At 46.3% G+C, this 20,277-nt stretch overlaps 1 protein-coding gene across 1 annotated transcript in view; it reads left to right on the top strand.

Moving 5' to 3' along the window:
* Positions 1 to 267: 267 nt before the first annotated feature.
* The window catches only part of LOC119384975 (gamma-aminobutyric acid receptor subunit delta-like), a 39,782-nt gene continuing 19,772 nt past the window's right edge, over positions 268 to 20,277 (top strand). Inside the window, exons 1-5 of the mRNA XM_049414023.1 lie at positions 268 to 361; positions 2,552 to 2,634; positions 5,000 to 5,119; positions 13,378 to 13,529; positions 19,866 to 19,948. Coding sequence (XP_049269980.1) covers positions 268 to 361; positions 2,552 to 2,634; positions 5,000 to 5,119; positions 13,378 to 13,529; positions 19,866 to 19,948 — 532 coding nt within the window. The remainder of the gene's footprint in view (positions 362 to 2,551; positions 2,635 to 4,999; positions 5,120 to 13,377; positions 13,530 to 19,865; positions 19,949 to 20,277) is intronic.

Genomic DNA, 20,277 nt, shown 5'->3' with positions numbered 1-20,277 from the left:
ATCTATCTATCTATCTATCTATCTATCTATCTATCTATCTATCTATCTATCTATCTATCTATCTATCTATCTATCTATCTATCTATCTATCTATCTATCTATCTATCTATCTATTTCTGTAGCAGAATAGTTTTGTTCGGCGGCTGATAACGTTGTGCTCGCGTAAGCAATCACGCGCTCTACGCCATTATGCCACTGAACCAATGCCGCTCCTAGTCCGACATTGCTGGCGTCTGTGTGTAACTCCGTGTCAGCGTTTTCGTCGATATGACCCGGTACAGGCGGAGCCTGGAGATGGTTTCGGAGGGTGTCGAAGGCATGGCGCTGATCCTGACCCCAAACAAACAGGACGCCGTCCTTTGTAAGTTGATTGAGGGGATCAGCGATCTTCGAAAATTTTTGGACGTGTCTCCTGTAGTACGCACAGAGCCAGAGAAATCGGCGTAGGTCGCGTTTATGCGTGGGCAGGGGAAGTGCGGCAACGGCGCTGCTTTACTCGGAGTCTGGGCGGATTCCGGCATGGCTCACAACGTGGCGAAGGAATTTCACTTTTTTGTAACCAAAATGGCACTTCTCAGGTTTGAGAGAAAGCCCAGTTGTCCTAATTGCCTGAAGGACTGCCTGCAGGCGCTGGACGTGTTGTTCAAACGTGTCTGCGAAGATCGCCACGTCGTCAAGGTAAACGAGGCATAATGTCCATTTGAGCCCTGTCAGAACCGTATCGATCATCTTTGGAAAGTAGCTGGTGCTGAGTACAGACCAAAAGGCGGGACCTTCAACTCGTAGAGGCCGCCAGGAGTAGCAAAAGCCGCCTTTTCGCGGTCACGCTCGTCAACTGCGATTTTTCAGTAGCCACTACGTAAATCCATAGAGGAAAAATATCTAGCATTGCGTATACGGTCAAAGGAGTCATCTATTCGGGGTAGAGGATAAACGTCTTTTTGATGACCTTGTTCAATTTCCGATAATCGACGCAAAAGCGCAACGTACCATCCTTCTTCTTTACTAACACAACAGGCGAAGCCCAGGGACTGATCGATGGCTGGATGAGGTCGTCTTTAAGCATCTGCTGAACTTGGTTACGTATAGCGTCTTGTTCCTTTTGCTACACCCTATAGGCATGTTGACGAATGGGCCTTTCGGTGGGTTCGGTGATAATACGATGCTGAGCAAGCGGCGTCTGGTTAACCTTCGACGCTGTAGCAAAGCAATCTTGAAATGAGCCGACTATACGCAAAATGCTTTCTCGTTGTGCTGAGGTTAGACCCTGGTTTACGTCTAGAGTGCTCGTGAAGGCCTCGGCAGAATGGTCAAAGCAGATTTGTCGTGAAAGAAGGAAAGACAAATGTGTCTCCGCAATTACAGCTTTGGGCACGTCCTGTCTCAATTCCACAGTTGCATGGAGTCTGCTTCGACGCGGCAGAGTCACAGAATCATCGACAGCACGTAATGCTGTCTCCGGGAATTGGGTGCTTTCAATTGCAGCCCAAAAAGGTTCCTCGAATGACACAAGCAATTCACGGAGGTCAATTACTGCGCGGTATTCACGAAGAAAGTCCATTTCCAGGATGGCTGGCCGAGAGCACACAGGTAACGCAAGGAAAGACCTAAATGTCGACGCGCGGGTTCGAATACGTGCCGTGCACATTCCAGTCGGCATCATCAGATGGCCACCTGCCGTGCGCAATATATATACACAGAACGGCATGGCGATGCCGACGGCAAAAAGAAATGCTTCGCATTTAAAAACCTGCCGAGAGGGTCTGTATAACTGCTATCGCAATAATAGAGTATGTCAAGTAGAAGTGATCTATGGCAGCGTCCGAAGTGTCTAGGATTCTCGGTTTGAGCTAAGCTACGGTTAAGGCGGGTTCTTGCGTAGGAAGAAACTAACGTTATCTACAGGTAATCAAGGCTCATCCCGACCTCATCAGCTACGCGAACCTTAAGCGCCAGAGAGAGAATGGTTTATCTGTGTGCCTTGTTTCCTTTATCGCACTTATTTATATTTTTAGGGAGTATATACTTGTAACAAAATATATTTGCTGTTCTGGCTGCCAGTCTGGACAATTCAACAGGTAAGCTTTCATGGAAATGATCAAAGGTAGATACCCTACTAAATAACTATAGCTTGTGGCAAACTATAAATGCGACCATTTCTAAGGCTTACAACAGTGTGTAATATGTATGAGCTATAGGCTGAGAGTAACGCTTATTTATTATAGTGTTTCAGTGTCCTATAAGTTGTGGTCCACGTAGAGGAAGAACGGTAGTTAATTCATACTCAAGAGACAACGTATTTCCATTAACTCAAGCGCCAGTCGAGTGCCTTGGCTAACGTTCAAGCTTGAAAATGAGGCGACATGAGCAATAACGTGAGGTGCATTAAAAAGTGTCAACTGACAGTTTGAAACCGGTATTGCTACATTATAATTGCGACTTAACACAGGAGTACGTGCTAATAATGGTATCTGTTCACTCGCATTTATCATGGTGTGAGTGGTTTCAACTGTGAACCTTTGTTAATTTGGAACTGACAACGTTCATGTAGGTTCGGCAAACATATCATTAGGAGCGCCGATATGGTTGTCCGTGGAGGTGGAGGATGTGAACAACTTTAACGAACGGACTATGGTGAGTAGCATGTGCTTGCATCCTTCCAGTTGAAAAATATGGGAATTAATGATGAAGGGATGGCGATCACCTATGCAGTGAGCCTCAGCTTTAATGGGCCACGCGCACAGTTCTCATACAATGTTTAGCTTTGTCAATTCTGGATAACAAAACATGCCTTAAAATGTTGTCAATCCTTTTTTGGAAGAGCTGCAGCTGTGGGCCAAGCTAATATGAAAGATTCGAGGTCACTGGCGGCAACATTTGCTGAGAGCCAGCCTTGCAGCTTTCATCGTAGTCTTGAAACGGCGGCATGAAGAGAACGGCGGGCCGCTAAAGCGGTGTCGGTAGAGCCGGAGCCGCATACAAGAACACCCGCCCATCTTTTATAGTGGACACTATTAAAGAGCTCAACATGGGTGTTCAGGTCCGTTTGAGTGAAGTCTTACCGCGAAGAGAAGCGCTCTAGTGAAGCCTCAACATGTCTTGAATGCATTCCCCGCAGTAGCAGGCGAGACTACAAAGACAATAGAAAGCGTGTGAGAACCGTACCAAATAGTGGGCAGTCGTACCTGAAGTGCACGTCGCTTAAGTTGACGTACTGCAAAGGAGGGAGGGTCATGTTCGCTAAAGCCTGCTTTCGGTGCCACAAAAAGCATTCTCGGTGTTTCATGAAGCATTGCGAAATATTGTCATGCGACACTCATTGCGATGGCCTGCCACTAAGAACTGCACTTTTTCGTGTTTCTGAGCTACACTGAACCCACCGTGATAGCACGTCGGCTGCGGTGTTGAGCTGCTAAGCTCGCGGAAAAGGGTTCTTTTCCCGGCCACGGTGGTCGCATTCCAGTTGGGATAAAGTGCAAAAACACTCGCATGCTTCGATTTAGGTGCAAGAAACACCAGACGGTGAATATATTAGCAGGCTCGCTCCAGACTACAAATATCCATTACTTCATTCTCGATCAGTGACTTTCTCGGTACCTGTGGTAATGTGCAATACAGGCGAGAAGGAATAGCATAAGTGGAGCGACGCGCGTCGTGCAGTGGCAGTCGCTGAGGCGTAATTATAAGTGTGATCGTGTAGGCAAACGTCTCCTAGAATAGCCTTACCGACGATTATATAATCATAAAACACAGTAAGGTATAACTCAAGAAAATATAACTTGATGTTAAGGACTCTAAAATCTGCCACAGGAGGCCACTGCTTAGTATCTGCACCAGGAACATTCATGCATTTGCGTATTTCTTCATTCTCTTTACAATTATATTAAAGAAGCAACACTATACGACAATGCTGATAGTGCCTATTTGAATTTATACTATAAAATACGGTGAGACCCTTTCCGCACTGCACAATTCATATAGGAGCAATCTTTCCTTTCTCCCGTTTTAATAGCGAAGCAGTTTAGGCTATTGGTAACTTGTGCTTCGTCGTGCAAAACTACACAGGTGGATTTGCGCCACAGGATTTGGGCAAGCCCCACTACCGAGTACCGCAGATGCGAGCATTAAACGAAAACTCTATCTGCTCGGGGAAGTGGAGCACGTGAAGCACGTGAAAGTGAGAGAGAGATAAAGAGAGAGAGAGAGAGAGAGAGGAGTGAGAAAGGTAAAGAAAGCGATAGGAAGAAAGAGAAAGATAAAAACAGAGAAATAGAGGGAATAAAGATATAAAAAGATAGACAGGCAGAGAAAAACATAGAAAGAGAGAGGAAGAGATAGCAACCGACACGAAAAAGACAGAAAAAAACAAGGAGTAACACAGAAAGGCCAAGAAAGAGCTAAATAAAGAATGACAGAGAAAGAAGCAGACAGAGAGAGAGATAGAAAGATAGAAAGGTAGAGAAAACATAGAAAGAGAGAAATAGACAGGTAGGGAAAACATGGAGAGATAGATAGAAAGAGAGGACTAATAAGAAACACAGAAAGAGAGAGAAACAAGAAGATAGAGAGAAGGGGTTATAAAGAAGGAGAAAGCGATGAATAGAGATAGAGAAAGAGAATAAAGAGGAACAAAGTTAGAGCGAGAAAGAAATAGATAGAGAGAGAAAGATAGAGAATGAACCGGATGCAAAAAAAAAGATATATAAGAAGCAGAGAGAAAGAGAAAGAAAGAGTAGAAAGAAAGAAAAATCAAGAGAAAAAAGGAAGGTCACCCAACTCCGCTCTTCCTTCAGGCCTGGCACCACTACTGCGAAGCTGCCTGAATTTGCTTGCCAATTATCGCGCAGTGCTTGCCCCGCAAAAAATGAACCAACTCGCCCAAGACGATAGGTTGATTGGGCTTTCGGGTATCACCTGCAGCATGTTTTTTGCTCCAAGGGTTCTGCACGAAAGAGAAGATTGCCGCTAATACCAAACTCTGCGGAATTTCTATTTTCAGCGTTTCAGTTTAACGTTGACAACCTATCATGTTTACCTGACATCGTGCACCTCTGTGAGGAGAATATCCCACCCGTATGCATTGCTTCCTGCGGGAGATAACGTCTTGGAAAGACATTACGTAAGTGCATTGAAGTTTGGTCAGTCCATTATTTTCTATATTCTCGCATCACAATCTAACTGGTCTATGGCTGTTTTAAAGCTCAATGAGCAGTCCCATGAGCGCTGTACAAAGAACTTAACGTCATGGGAGTTCAAGGAGGCTGAGGAGAAGCCCTTGTTCACAAAAGTTTACGGGGAGTGTCACGCCTGCCGTGCGTGGGCTTGGACTCCACCATAAAGCGTCGTTGTGTGCTTTGCAGAAAAAGATGTGTCCACCATTCTACGTCGTTGACAGTTAATCTACAAATCTTCAGGGCCTGTAGGGTGCGAGGAAGCCTATATTAGACTTAAAATTTTGATGTTCGGGCCGTGTATTGGCTCTGTGCATTGATATGTTTGGTTAGTAAGACTGTGCACACCATACGCTAATGTTGCCACGTGCTGCAACTAGATAATGTTATCGATTACTGATATTAACGTTTATGATTTGTTTTAAATGTGAAGCATTTCTTAGCGAACTTCAGGCATTTTGGGCATATCTATCTATCTATCCATCTATCTATCTATCTATCCGCCTACGTCTTGGCGCTCTCCCGGTCGTCTCCATAGGTTGTAATATACGCAAAATTCGCATAGCATAGGATGAGTGTATGACGAACCCGATTCACTGGTGATGACACGAATAGCGCAAAATACCTGTCGCGTACGTCATGAAACCCTTTCCCTCAGTCACGTGTGGCACATACCCTCATACCGGAGTTCATGTTATGCGGCCGGGTACGTGCCACAGGTGATAACAGAGTCTCAATCAACGCAGTAACCGCGAACATACACATTGACGCGGAAGGAAAGTGATAATAATAGTAATTGTTGGGGTTTTACGTCCGAAAACCACGATATTATTATGAGAGACGCTGCAGTGAAGGGCTCCGGAAATTTGGACCATCTGGTATTCATTAGCGTGCACTGACATCGCACAGTCCACGGGCCTCTAGCATTTCGTCTCCATCGAAATGCGACCACCGCGGCTGGGATTGAACCCGCAACCTTCGGGTCAGCAGCCGAGCACCGTAACCACTACACCACAGCGGCCGACGCAAGGAAATGGTAGGGAACTGAAGACAGAGCACCCCTGGAAGACGCAGGGCTACCATCCACTTCTCCACGCGGTCCGCAACGTCGACCACGTGGATTACGCAAAAACCGGGGTCAATGCTTCATATAATAACTCTGCCGAGAGGACCATGTCCCTCATGATTACCGGTTACTTCAGCATTGGTTTATCGAAACCCGTCAACGCCTGGTTCTAAGACGGCATGAAAGACGGCTTGGATGTTGACAGGGCATCAGAAGACCTCGGTGCCACGTCTAGGGCAGGAGACATCATAGATCATTTCTTACTAAAAGCCAACCGCGGTTTGCACCAGCTCTTCACTACACTTAGAAGGTTCATAGCCGCGATCACGAACGAATTCGATAACAAGTCCTGTCCAGCTTCTGGTGCTCACTGATCACGGTGATGATTACCTTATTCAAGAACTGCCAAGAACCCGTTCCACACATGCACACGGGTTCGTGAAACGTGCGTGCGTTCTCCGTCATAACGGATAAATATACGCATAACTGTAACGCAACTCTAACCACTGCAACTGTGACTGTAACGTACGTGCAGTGCACCTACGTGTGCCACTCGGCTTTGTATATATCAAGGAAAAATTTTCTTATTAAAGTTTAGTTGCGAGTAGCGCCTGTCCTGTGCATCTGTGTTCCTTAATGGTCCTATTCGAATTCGCGCTATCCAGTATTGAAGGATAAAAGCACTACCTATCAGCTTACTGCGCCTGGTGTTGGTAACACCTATGTTGCTGTTGGCATCTTTAAGCAATTGTAAACAACTGGTTATATAACACATGTGCGACTCTTCAAAATATGTGTGTGCGTATACCATTTGCACATTTCTCTGGCGTCATTCCGTAAACGTTCGCTCAATTTTAAAAAGTGCGACACAGCCACCTTCCTTCGCATGCTTCGCATAACATCAATTCCCACGGTACGTGGGATCTGCTGAATTTTTCTTTTCTGACTTCCTCAATTCGAAGTTTCTACAGATGTTTTCTACCCCTCTCTACGATAAAGTTGCCCAAGTACCCAGAAAAAAGTTGTAATATCAACAAAGCTGCCAAAACGAGGCACGCCGTAGGACCTTGACTAAAACGGTTGTCTGAAGCAATATGCTGCATCCTGAAGTAAAAACGCCAGGCCTGCGCGAAAAGCGCAGCACAGTCACAGCGAAAGCTGGAAGAGCGGCATTTCTAGAACTTGTTGTAAGCTGTCTTGGGGCTACTAATACAAGTGCACTAGCAAGGTACCCACTACGCCATAAATCATAATTTTTGTGAAGTTAAGAAGCACCTAATTAGCCATTACTGTCATTCTGCGGAGGAGCGAGGCACCAGCTACACGTCTGTAAGGCATTATGAACACTTTCGCGACGACTGATGACGACGAAGAATTATGGCTCAGCCTTTGTAATGGGGTGGAAGCTTTACACGGCCCACCAGGTATGCAACCGGGCTTCACCCGGGTGACGCACGGGTGACGGGAGAGAGGGGGGGGGAGAGGTGGGAGAGAGAGGGGGGGGGGCGAAGAACTTTACTGAGACCCCGAGGAAATGGATCATGCGCTTATGGGCTTCCTTGGCAACCAATACAAGTGCACTTGCGAGAAACCCACTACGCTATAAATCATTGTAATTTTTGAGAAGTAGGGAAGCAGGCACTATGCCATTGTTCGTCATTCTACGGAGAGCCCTGGTACCTGCTAAACGCATGTAAGGCATTGTGCGCTTTGTTGATGCTGTGCCTGATGACGATGAAGAATTATGGCGGAGCCCTTTGTAATGGGTTGGAAGCAGTCAACAACCTACTCGTTGCGCAATTCGCATTGTGTGACGCCTGGTCACAGAATGCGCGTTGTGCGACGCTTGGTCCTTATTTTACTCTTCTACCACGACCACGCTATATTGCATATGTTAATGTGGTTCCTTCCCGACATGATGCCTTTATAGGACCTTTTTGCAAAGCAGTTTCAAGCACCGTAATGGCTCAGAGGTTGAATACTGGGCTCCCACGCAGAGGGGCCCAGTTTCGAACCTCGTTCCAACCTGGATTTTTTTTCTTATTTCGTTTTGTTTTCTTGTTTCGAGCGATAGTGGTTACGGACACCGGCGGCGGCGGCGGCGGTGGCGGCGGCGGACAACTACGGCGCCAAAAACGGCCGCTGAAATGATCTCATAACAGCTTTCGCTGTAAAATGAAGACACATTGACCATGCAGTGGATTCACTTGACATGAAGCTTCACATCAGAATGATTAAAGCTGGCAGCATAATTCGAGGAAACGCATGCATGAGCTTGTAAACTGTTAGGGTGCAAGCTGGCATTACACAATCGTCATCAACAACACCGGCTGGAGCACAAAGGTCTCTGCCATGTTTCTCCAATTATTCCCACCTTGTGCTTGCTGCGGTCACGTTATCTTCGCTAACGTATTCTCATCTGCCCACCTTCCATGACGAGCCTGGTTTCTCCTCGAATCCACTTTTTCAGTGCTCTCCACGTCACATTAATCTTCTTGCTCAACTTGGGACCCTAAACACGTGTGAGGAAATTACAACACCGCCTCTCCTTGCGCAACGGGATCGACTAAACAGCACAACGGGTGATACTGATGTAGCTTGGTTTCTCCTTCGCTTCGCAGTACAGCGTATACTAACTTCGATAATACGCACACGCATTCCTGTGGCCCAAGTATCACGCCATATGCGTCATGACTTTCATAGCGCACGACGTCAGGCCCATGCAGGCAAGCGTCGCAGCCGTGGCTCGACCCTTGCGTGTACCACATGGACACCTGCCCCGCCGGCACAACTGCAAGTGGGTACCACAAGTACACTGGAGTATCAACCAATAAAGGGAAACGTAGCAGCAGCGTTAATGCGCACTTCTTGAGTGATTACGGAGGAGGTTACTGCAATCGCGCATGCTATGAAAGATGCGGACAAACGAGCTACGTATTCCAACATCTTCACGAACTCGCAAGTTGCACGCCAAAATTCCATGCACGGCACCTTCCACGCACTGTTACCAAAATCCTAGTAACAGTAATTGTAATATCCAAGAAGACCACGACATCATTTGGCGCCCTACACACGCGGTTGTTCCCGAGAACGAACGAGCCGACCATTTCAGTCGCTCTACTGCATTCCGCAAATGCTATGGCAGTTATTCGTATATAGTGTACTCACGTATGCATTTGCCGCATCTGTTAATTCCTGAGTCCGTTTGCGGAGGGTTCTGTTATGACGCTGCCTTTTCCGGCGCTTAACTGCACAGCGTGTGCCGCCAAGCTCGTGCACGGGAGCTTCGCAACCACGGCACTGACTCTGACGTGTACTACACGGAGGCCTGGCCCTCCGGCACCAGTATTAGTGATTACCGCACGTACACGGCAGTGGCAAGTAATGGAGGACAACTTGTGGCAGCAGCGACGATATTTGCATCTTCCGTGGCAGCACACGAGGACGGTGCAATCGCCCTGGCCATCACAGATGCGGACAACGAGGTACACACTCCACCACCTTGCGGATTCACCGACAGCATGTCGACTTTACATGCATGGCACACTACAACGCGCAGTTCATAGAATCCCAGGTTGTCACATCGCATGTGATCACGGAATGGTTTGGTGCCCTGCGCATACAGGTGTGCCCGGGAATGAACGGGCCGACAGCCTTGCTCGCGAAAGTACATTCCAGGCGATGGACGCACGTGTCGGCGAATGCATAGCCCCTGACCATGGCGAGTGGCCAAGCGGTCTAGCCGAGATTCTCGAAGTTTCACCGGCTGGAGAGACGCATCATGGCTAGAGACTGGCGCCGACTGTAGACGAGCACGTACTATCATCTGCACACACTTTCTACGATATATCCCTCCGAATTTCGCGATGAGTGCCTCAGGTGCGGAGGGATACCAACACTGACGCACGTTACATATAGGCGTCCCTCGCGTCATGTTGCTACAAACGCCGCGCTCATGCAAGCACACGCATTACCACACTGGTCGTGGGAAGCGCGAATTTCTCATGAGGCCTTGAGAAGCCAACTGGCAGCCCTGGACCAGGCCTGGGGAGCCGCTATAGCCAGTAGAGCACTGGACGAAGGGCCTCGCGCACTTTAGTTTTAAGGTTTCATAACTGCTAGTAAAGGATTACTCTCTCTCTCTACTACATTCTGAACGAAGGATGCGATTCAGGACGTATCGACAATCGCTCACAACAAAGAGGATCCATTAAGTCGAGCTGCCATCATGCTAGCCCAAAGACTGGGACGACGTACCGTGTCACCATCTAACACAAAGCTGAACAGACTGCAGTTCAGAGGCTGGCACCGACTGCAGAAGGCACGTGCCGTAACTAAGACACATTGCCTAAGATACACCACACAGAATACCCAGACGAACGACCCTATTGCGGAGTTCTTGTTCGGCGCTAAAAAAATGTAACAGGGGGACGACACGGGAACACAATACGTGCGCAATTGCGGAGGGACACCAACACTGTCACCCATCACGTACCAGGGTCCCTCACGTCATGGTTAGGCGAACTCCCCGCTAATACACACAAACACGCCCTACCTCCCACGCTGCTCGTGGCAGGCGCGACTCTTTGAACAGGCCCTGGAAAGTTAACTAGCAGTCTTGTAGTAGTCCCAGTGAGAAGCTATATTCAATGGAGCTCTGCACAAAGAGCCTCAACCACCACAAGTTTGAATAACTTGTAGCGAAGCGTTGGAACTCTGTAATGGGTCGTCCTCTCCAGCGCCACCTAGCGGATCGTCCTCTTAGGCTCTTTTCTGAGAGAACACCGCTCGGGCTAGGAGCCCGTGCTCCATCTTCACCGTCGCCGTTGTGCATCGTCGCCGAGTGCCGCCCAATAAGCGCCTTTACAAACGCTTGATTAAATAAACCTTGATTATATCTCTATCTAATTACCTCGCTATCATTGTTCGGATATATAGTTACCATCCACCCGAAATAGATGTATTGTCTCACCACTTCCAGTGCATAGCTAACTCCCGCAAATCACTGTTCTCTTCCGTGACTGTTGAACATTGCTTACATTCGGGCATATCAATTTTAGATCCACCACTCTTTTTACTGTCCAATGCAGTAATCATGCTTTGCAATTCGTTCCCGGCGTTACTCAGCAAGGCAATGTCATCAGTGAATCGCGGTAAACTATGGTATCCTGAGGCAAGGAGATACGATCTATTCAAAGCTATCCATCGCATGTTTTGACACGATATTTCCAGAGCCCTGGATTGGAAACAGTTGGGGGTATGAGCAGCGCTCTACTTTCTCTTTATTTGTTATTTTGGTATCATCACTCCCTCATGTTTACCGACCAGCCAACTTTGCGTCGTGATTACATCAATGCGAATGTGCAGAATGGGTTTGGCCTAGAGCTTTTATTAGTTGGCGCGCTCGCAAGTGATGAGGGCCACTCTAGCGAATAGAAATTTACAAACAACTCCTAAAAGCTTAGATAAGTGTGCAGTTGTGTCTTCTACTTGCGATATCACTGGCTGAGCGACCACTTCAAAATCCCAATGACGTGACCCAGAGCGCTGGATGTGACGAGAGTGGCTACGAGTCGCGTATTATAGCAGAGCTGTTACGCCCGAGGTTGGCCGTGTGTGGTAGGTGGAAACTTACCATAATCATGAACCGGCATGCGCTCTCTTCTTCACTGTGGTCCTCTGCTTCTCTCCCAGAACACGTGCGCCCATTTCGCCGGCGTAGGATACAATAACTCTGATGGGCGAGAGAGCGAGTACTGAGGGAGAGAAAGAGAAAGAAAGAAAGAGAACGAGAGGAATTCTTGGCGAGAACATGCGTTGCTAACTGTAGTACAGTATAACAAGGGGCGGGAAAGAGAGAGGTGAGAGGGTAAAAACCTGGCCAAGCCAGGACCAGCTAGGTGACCACCAGCTCTGCTGCGACCTGGCCTTTCGTGACTTAGTGCAAGCTGCGCTAATGTTTCGTCGCGCACATGGTAGACTTCATGCCATATATACGCAAAATAATGTGTTTTTGTAAGTTTTTGCATTGATGCTTACTATTGTATATATTTAAGTACACTTGTATTCTACTGTTGTAAACTGTCGACCGTCCGCCGTATGACATATATCAAGGGGATTGGCCCTACGGAGGCCCACTTTAATGTGATCGGCCGGTCGCATTGTGATATATGTTCGCTGAATAGTATCAAGGTCAAATTGTCAGCGTCAGCACAGACACACGGTTAAATACGTATGTAGGCCGGCATCGCGAATGTGGTGGGCAACATTTTCTTGTTGTGGTACTAATAGCCGGGACCCTGTAGCCTAGACAGCAGTACCTAAAAACTCAGTAAGTGCGTGCTATATTAAAACTGAATTGTTCGCAGCGACAAACAGCATTAAGGCCTGTCACAGCACTGAGTCAGTGGGTTTGTCTGTCCAAAATGTCTCGTTTTTATCGCTTATGTTGTTTTTTCCTGACCTTGTTCTGCCATGACTATGTACTGCCACATGTAGAGCAAGCTCCTGTGACATGAACAGCGATAGCGCTAGCGAGACAGATTCGGTAGTTAGGTAAGAGTTACTCAACTATGAATATATTTTTTAGAATATATTCCCAATGGACCAGTGGTATTAATAAAAAAAGATTAATTAGAACCATCAAAGAAGAATGCCATATTAATAATGAAGGGAATACCCAAAAAAGTGCACCATAAGTCCCCACTTTAAAGCAAGGGGATATGTAGTAGAATACCTTAGTAGCCCCGCCACGGTGGTCTAGTGGTTAATGGCGCTCGACTGCTGACCCGAAGGCCGCGGGATGGAATCCCGGCCGTGGCGGCTGCATTTTCGATGGAGGCGAAAACGTTTGAGGCCCATGTACTTAGACTCAGGTGCACGTCAAATAACCCTAGGGGGTCGAAATTTTAGGAACTCTCCACTACGGCGTCTCTAAAAATCATATTGTGGTTTTGGGACGTTAAACCCCAGATATTATTATTATTAGAATACCTTAGTATTTCATGGGAAACTGGTTGCGACATTGTCACTTCGCGGTTTTCGCTATACTGAGGTCATATCGTCAAGCACGTGCAGTTGTACAGCTTTGAGATGTGTAAAAACGGCGTCCATGTCCAACGAACTTACTTCTGTGTGTAGATCGGCCATGTTTTCGTACCCGACACGTTCATCGACGAAGCTGTGAACGTGCATTTGGTGCCCTCCATGGAAAAGCTCGAGTACACGTACACTGCTGAAGACTACAGAAATGATGTCGACAGAAAGCAGTGCTTCTTCGCTATGACAACTAAGTGAGCCTTTTTGATACCTTGCAGTGGGAAGGAAAGTAGGGGTGCGGCAAGGAGTAATGACGAGTGTTGCTACAAAACGCTTCCCTGGCAGTTTTATAGGCATCAGCAGGTTTATGCCACAAAATAAACACTAAACAAAGAGTATTTTGACTCTTTTTATAAGTCCTGACTTCGCACGTATATGGCCCTCTTTAAAGATACATTAGCTGTCTTTTGAGACCATTATTCTTTCGTCGGAGGGCCGTCAGGACAAAAAGAGAGTGAACAGGCCTCTTTCAAGAGCTGCATGTACGTGGCAAGTCACGACTCATTGAACTGAGTAACAGACAGTCCCTTTTTTCTTAGAGTGCACTGTTTTCAGCAAATTTGCGGCTTCATTTCAGATGTACGCGTGATTGTCACGGCAAATAATATTGTGTGCGAAGTAAGGCAATGCCTGTGAGAAATGCTGCTTACAGAACGTCTTTCTAAACTATCCTTCATTGCGCATTTTCGTTTAGAGCGAAAAATGCCTTCTAACCCCTTTATATGCCACCCACGAAAAACAGTCTGTAAATGTGTTGAATTTACACAGCGTTACGTATCTCAAGGCACTCAATATTCTACCGCTACAACAATAATGTCGCAACACGTTAATTTATACGCTTCGCAGTAATAATAATAACTAACTTCAATTAAATATACCGGGCGTTCAAAGTTAAGCTTTATGGTTTTGTTAACATTAAGCACTGGGAAGAACGTGAAAACCACATTTTCAGATAAGTTATGTATCCAGGGGGACACAAAGTGGGACAATAATTATCGCTGTCAGCCTCCCAAATAACTAACATTGAATAATTAACTTTTTAATGAGTGCAGCAAGCGGGCATGTTTGTTTTGAAAAGTTGGAGGCAGTCGCGTTTCTACACAGTTCCATTTGGAAGTATTAATCTAGCATGCCTGTGCCCCGAGATATCTCGCTGCAAAGTTTAATGGTGGTTTGCATGATTACGCATGCAAGAAAGTGAGCACTGGCGCAAAGCTCCTCCCCGATCAGCCGCGGCAGTTGCGTGCGGCGTTTAATCTGACAACGGGCCGAAGGCATAGGCAAAGATGATAACGGTTACCCTTTTGCTACCGGCTGGCGATACAAGCAATTACTGCTCGTCACATTGGGGAGGAGCTTTGCGCCAGTGCTCACTGTCTTGCATGCGTAATCATGCAAACCGCAATTAAACTTTGCAGCGAGATATCTCGGGGCACAGGCATGCTAGAACGCGCCTGCCTCCAACTTTTTAATACCAACATGCCCGCTTACTGCACTCATGAAAAAGTTAATTATTCAATCTTAGTTAATTGGGAGGCTGACAGCAATAATTATTGTCTCACTTTGTGTGCCCCTGGATGCATAACTTATCTGCAAATGTGGTTTTGACAATTTTCTCAGGGCTTAATTTTAACAAAACTATAAAGCTCAACTTTGAACACCCGGTATATTGACCCTGAACACCTTCATGTTCCGTTTTTGCATGAATGGGGTCGAATTTCTCTTTGCCAATGTAGTGCAAATTCTTTTTCGGTTATGTTTATTTCGAGCATAGAAAGAACACCCCGTTGACGTGGCCCACCGAAGGCGGCATGTCGAACAACTCGTCAAACATGGTAGTGCACTCAGCAAAGTGATTACAGTAAACAGCACACTAAAAACTGAAATAAAGACGCGTTTATGAAGCAGCAGGCTGAATTCATCGAAACCTCAATGGAAATTTTTCTTTCTTAGCCATTAGTCGACCCAACTAGCAAAAGTAAGCGACGTGCTCAATTGTGTACAAAGCGTCTCAAAGGGCTAACAAAGAACTACTTAGTAAATATCTTTCTTATGCAGCAGGAAACTAGCATAGTGACGCGGCCCTCAAAACTGAAGCCAGTGGTGGTATTTTCATGCGTGATAGCTGGTCGCATAAGTTGCACAATTACGTTGCAAATGGTACCAGATTTCTTCTCGTCGTCCTCCTGTTCTTGCTCTTCTTATTCGCACCGTTATAATAGGCTAAGCCCATTGAACTGCTCGTTTGCAAAGACTACGATTGACATTTAAAGTGGGTCAATGCGTGGTCTTTCCAACAGCAATAATCACCCTTCAGTGGGGAATATTAATTTAACTGTATAGGAACGTCACCTCGACGGATAACCAAGAAACGTTGAGTTGAACACTGTGGATGATGGCTATTACATACATTAAAGACACTGAAATAATACGGGCGAGTAAGGGAGAATTCGAACAAATCGGTGTCGTGGAGAGTTGCTACAACCAAGTGCACATTTCGAAGCCATGTATGTTAGCAAAACGATCCAGGACAGCAGACAGTCCTCCTTCCAGTGACGCTGCTGGCATGTATTGTACATCCACGAACTTGTCCGGTTTTTAAGTGCGAAGCATTTCTTAGCGAACCTTTGGCACTTTGAGCGTTTCTACCTACGAATCTATCTATTTATCTAGCCGCCTACATCTGGATTCTGTCATGATCGCCTCCTTAGGATGGAATAGAACAAAACTGGCATGGGAGGGTAAGAGGATTTGACAAATACGACTGTCGGATCATGACATGAATAACGTGAAAATTGTGTCGAGTACGTCGTCAAACCCTTCCCTCCAGACATGTGTGGCACATACCCGTTTACCACGGGCCGCGGTGTACAGGTATGCGCCATAGGTGATTGACAGTTTATATCTACCCAGGAACGGCGACAACAGACATTGGTAACCTAAATGCGAGAGCGTTAAGAAAAACCGTCACCGGCAGCGTTGACCCGACGAATGGAAAGAATAAAAATTAAGATCCCAGCAGGAATCGAACCCAAGCATTCTGCGTGGCAATTAGGTATTCTACCACAGAGCCACGCCAGGTCTATGATCTGTTTTGGAGTAACAGCATATGCAGGCGTAATGTCGGTGCAACGTAGATTGTGGTTGTGGTGCTGGCTATCTAGTTTTGCAATAAAGCAATAAACATTACATATGTACTCCGACGATACAGGCGTCATATCAGATTAACGTCTGTGGTTCCAGTGTTGGCTCCGCTTTTCTAGCAGTCTAATAAACATTACATTTGTATTCCTATGATTCAGTAATCTTTATTGAAGCATTGCTCGACCCCGGAGAAATACATTAACGAATGTTACGTATGATATTCACATGATTGCACCATAAAGTGCAATTAGTTTCGATGATACTGGCGTATGTACTCTAACGTGAGGGCTGACGGTACGTCGCACCATAAGTTACCCTTTAAACAACCGTGTTATCGACGCGCCTGGTAAGCACACGATGTGCACACGGCTACTACACTTACAAAAACACGTCTATCCACCTCGTAACGCTTGGCTCAAAGCCATAAAATGCAGCATAGAAGTACTCGCTGTCTGCTTCGCATGAAACCGGTTCCCACAACGCGTGGGATCTGCCGAATTTTTGTATTGTGGAAACGCGGAGAGGCATCAGTAGCCTGGAGAGATTGACTTTCTGTCGGAAACACAGAAACTTCGATGACATTAAGCAGAAGAATAGAGGTTGCGAGAGTTTAGTAAAATAACAATACAACGAAACGATTGTGGGTAAAACACGTATGTGCAGTAGTGATGCAGAACTATCGGTAAATTGACCATCGATAGTATCGATAGTTTTTCTGAAACTATCGATACGCGGCCGCGTATCTGCGTGCTTCGCTGCAAATGTCGTGTAAAGACGATAGAAGAGGCGCTGTGTGAGATATGGACGCCATCTGGCAATACGTCGGGAAACATGAGTGCTGTGTTGCGTGCTGGTAGTCCCCGCGCAGCAGCAGGCGTAGACCGGCGGTGACCAACGCGACCGGCGGGGACGCCAGCCAGCCCGAAAACGCGGTTTGGCGCGAAGCGCTGAAGCAGAGAAACGTCCGCACTCAACGAGTACTCTCCACACACTGTTTTATTTACACGTCGCCTGGGTAAAACAGGAACGCCAGAGCGGCGCCCACAACCGGCAGCCTGAAGGCCGCCCGCAACGCTGCTTTTTCATTTTTTAAATATTGTTTTTCACCTTCTTGGCCTTCTCAAAATTAAAGTTTTTCAACACCAACCCATGGCATTCGTACAGTGCAATACAGAACCGAAACCGAAACACAACAATGAGCTCGTGCGAAGGGCACGGAGGAAGGCAAATTTCAGCGCAGTCGCATTTTCAGCTTTGTTGAAACAGCGCTCACTAGACGACGACGAAGTAAAAGAAGGCACACGACAGGCAGCGCCTGTCCTGTGCCTTCTTTTACTTCGTCGTCGTCTAGTGAGCGCTGTTTCAACAAAGATGAACGCATACCAACTCGCTCAAGCTTCCATTCTTATGCATTTTCAGCGCAGCTTAAGAAACTAGGGTCCTTAAAATTACGTATATATGCATTTTCTCTTAAAGGAACACGCCACCTAATACTTACCTAGTGATGTTGCACCTCAGATATGCATGATATTTACTTTTTGATCGACAACGTTCACAAGTATGAACAGCCATACCAGTTCAAGACGGCTGGCCCTTGGGCAAGTGGTTCAACTTTGGCCGAGTGGCTGAATCGAGGGACGTGCCGACAAACAGAAAGACAGAAAGACAGACCAAAATTTCTGCGTTTAAGTTCCCCAAGAAAGACTATCGTCTTTAATAACAATACAACGAAACGATTGTGGGTAAAACACGTATGTGCAGTAGTGATGCAGAACTATCGGTAAATTGACCATCGATAGTATCGATAGTTTTTCTGAAACTATCGATACTATCGATAGTTTCAGGGGCGTAGCCAGAAAAATTTTTTTTTTTGGGGGGGGGGGGGGCGTTCAATCATACTTTATGTATGTTAGTGCGTGTGTTTGTATGTGATCGTGTGTATATGCGCAAGCGAAACTGAAACATTTCGGGACAGGGGGGGTTGAACCCCCCCCCCCCCCGACCCCCCTTGGCTACGGCCTTGACCCACAAAGACTTAGCAACGTTTGACGCAGACCGCGCCGTAATGTTTGAGAAGCTTCACAATGTTTGAGATCACTCTGTTAAGATTACGCGCCGGACGCGAATAGTCAAGTTTATTCGAGAGCTTACGCGAGCACCAGTGATAACTCTGGAAGGTTTGATGACTGATGTATAAAGGACAACGCGTGCAACCGATGATCAGATTACTGAACGGCTGACGATTGCTCCCACCGCTATCAGTGCGCAGCGTGTATCGCTTGTATTTTCAGTTGATTTTTTGGGCACAAGTTCGCCCAAATAAAGAGCTCCGCATTTCCGTCTTGCTGCAGCATTCTTCAGCATCACAACCACGTGACAATACTATAGTGGTGTGAATAATGATGCGGTTGCTGGCCGGCCATATTGCCAAAATATTTGCGATAGTCTACTGCCAGCTTCGCTTAATTTGTGAGCAATTTTGGCAGAGAGATTAATTATTCCCGCGGTGAAAATGGCTGAGTATATCCATTAATAAATTCGTATCCAAAAGTAACCAGTTACACCTTACAGTTAAGTTCTGGTTATTTTTTATTTTGAAATCATAAAATGCAATATCAATTTGAAGCCGCGCAGTCCCTCCACATGTAAAGGCTTCCTTTCCGCTACAGCTGAACAGTTTGATTTTATGATCATATGTCAGCAAAGCACTCTGGTGAAGAACACAAGCATATCAACATTCTCGCTCTTGAGCCTGCTCCTCCGGCTCCGCTATGTATCACGCGCGCGGGGAACCAAGTTTATTCTGCAGTGAGTCCGTGCTGTTGATTTTATACTATCGATAGTACCATAGATTTTTTTACTATCCATAGCGCTATCGATAGTATTTCTCACCATCGATAGTTCGATAGTAACTCAGCTATCGATAGTATCGATAGTACCATCGATAGTTCTACATCACTAATGTGCAGACCGAAGCACCTACTCGCGAGGAGATGGTACAATCTGTCAGAGCTATTGACTAGACCAGCATATAATGTGGATGATCAAGAGATCCTTCCAATCATGTGCAAGCGCTTTGTATAAGTTCCTCATTCAATGGCATAAGACCAGCAGAAGATTATTCAATCAAACAAGGCCATCTTCTGTATTCAGCCAGCACAACCAAAATCAGCTTCTCTATTCACTGGCATTTACACTTCCCTGTACGCTGCATCTAATTGGTAGGGGATCATTGCATACCAATTATTTAAATATCTTTGTGCGATAAAGAAGGTCATGATGGTGTATACAGACCGTGCAGTAGTATTGCCGTCGAACAAGCCGAAGTCAACATAGAATCGACGCATGAAAAAATAAGTACGAATATGTGTTTTCTTTTTCCAAAGGCTCAACACCACTGTCACCTGCTTGATGACATTTTCTTACTTCCCTATGGACACCCAGACGTGCTACTTGACTTTACGGAGTTGTGAGTATTATAATCTGAGGTCATTTTTACCTACACTAGCCACACGAGTGTACAAGGTGTAGGAAGTGGCATTTTCAAAACAAAAAAACTCACAGGGTTCCATGTCCGTTTACCTAAGATGACTCGAAGGTGAACGCCATCTTTTTTCCTTCTCAGTAGATGAGTTGATCCTGGCCCGCCACCACCAGAAAGCTTTGTGCACCTAGCGTGGTTTTGCACTGCCTCCAGGATCGGAGGCAACTCACCTTGTTTTGCACTCTCTCCGTGATCGGCCAACCTTTGACAAGGCTATGGTGTCATGTGATGAGGGCACCATGTGGCATTACGTC

The sequence above is a fragment of the Rhipicephalus sanguineus genome, chromosome 3 (genome assembly GCF_013339695.2).
Source record: "Rhipicephalus sanguineus isolate Rsan-2018 chromosome 3, BIME_Rsan_1.4, whole genome shotgun sequence".
In the NCBI taxonomy this organism is placed as follows: Eukaryota; Metazoa; Arthropoda; class Arachnida; order Ixodida; family Ixodidae; genus Rhipicephalus; species Rhipicephalus sanguineus.
The sequence above is the reverse complement of the archived record's forward strand: the minus strand, read 5'-3'. Positions and strand labels throughout refer to the sequence as shown.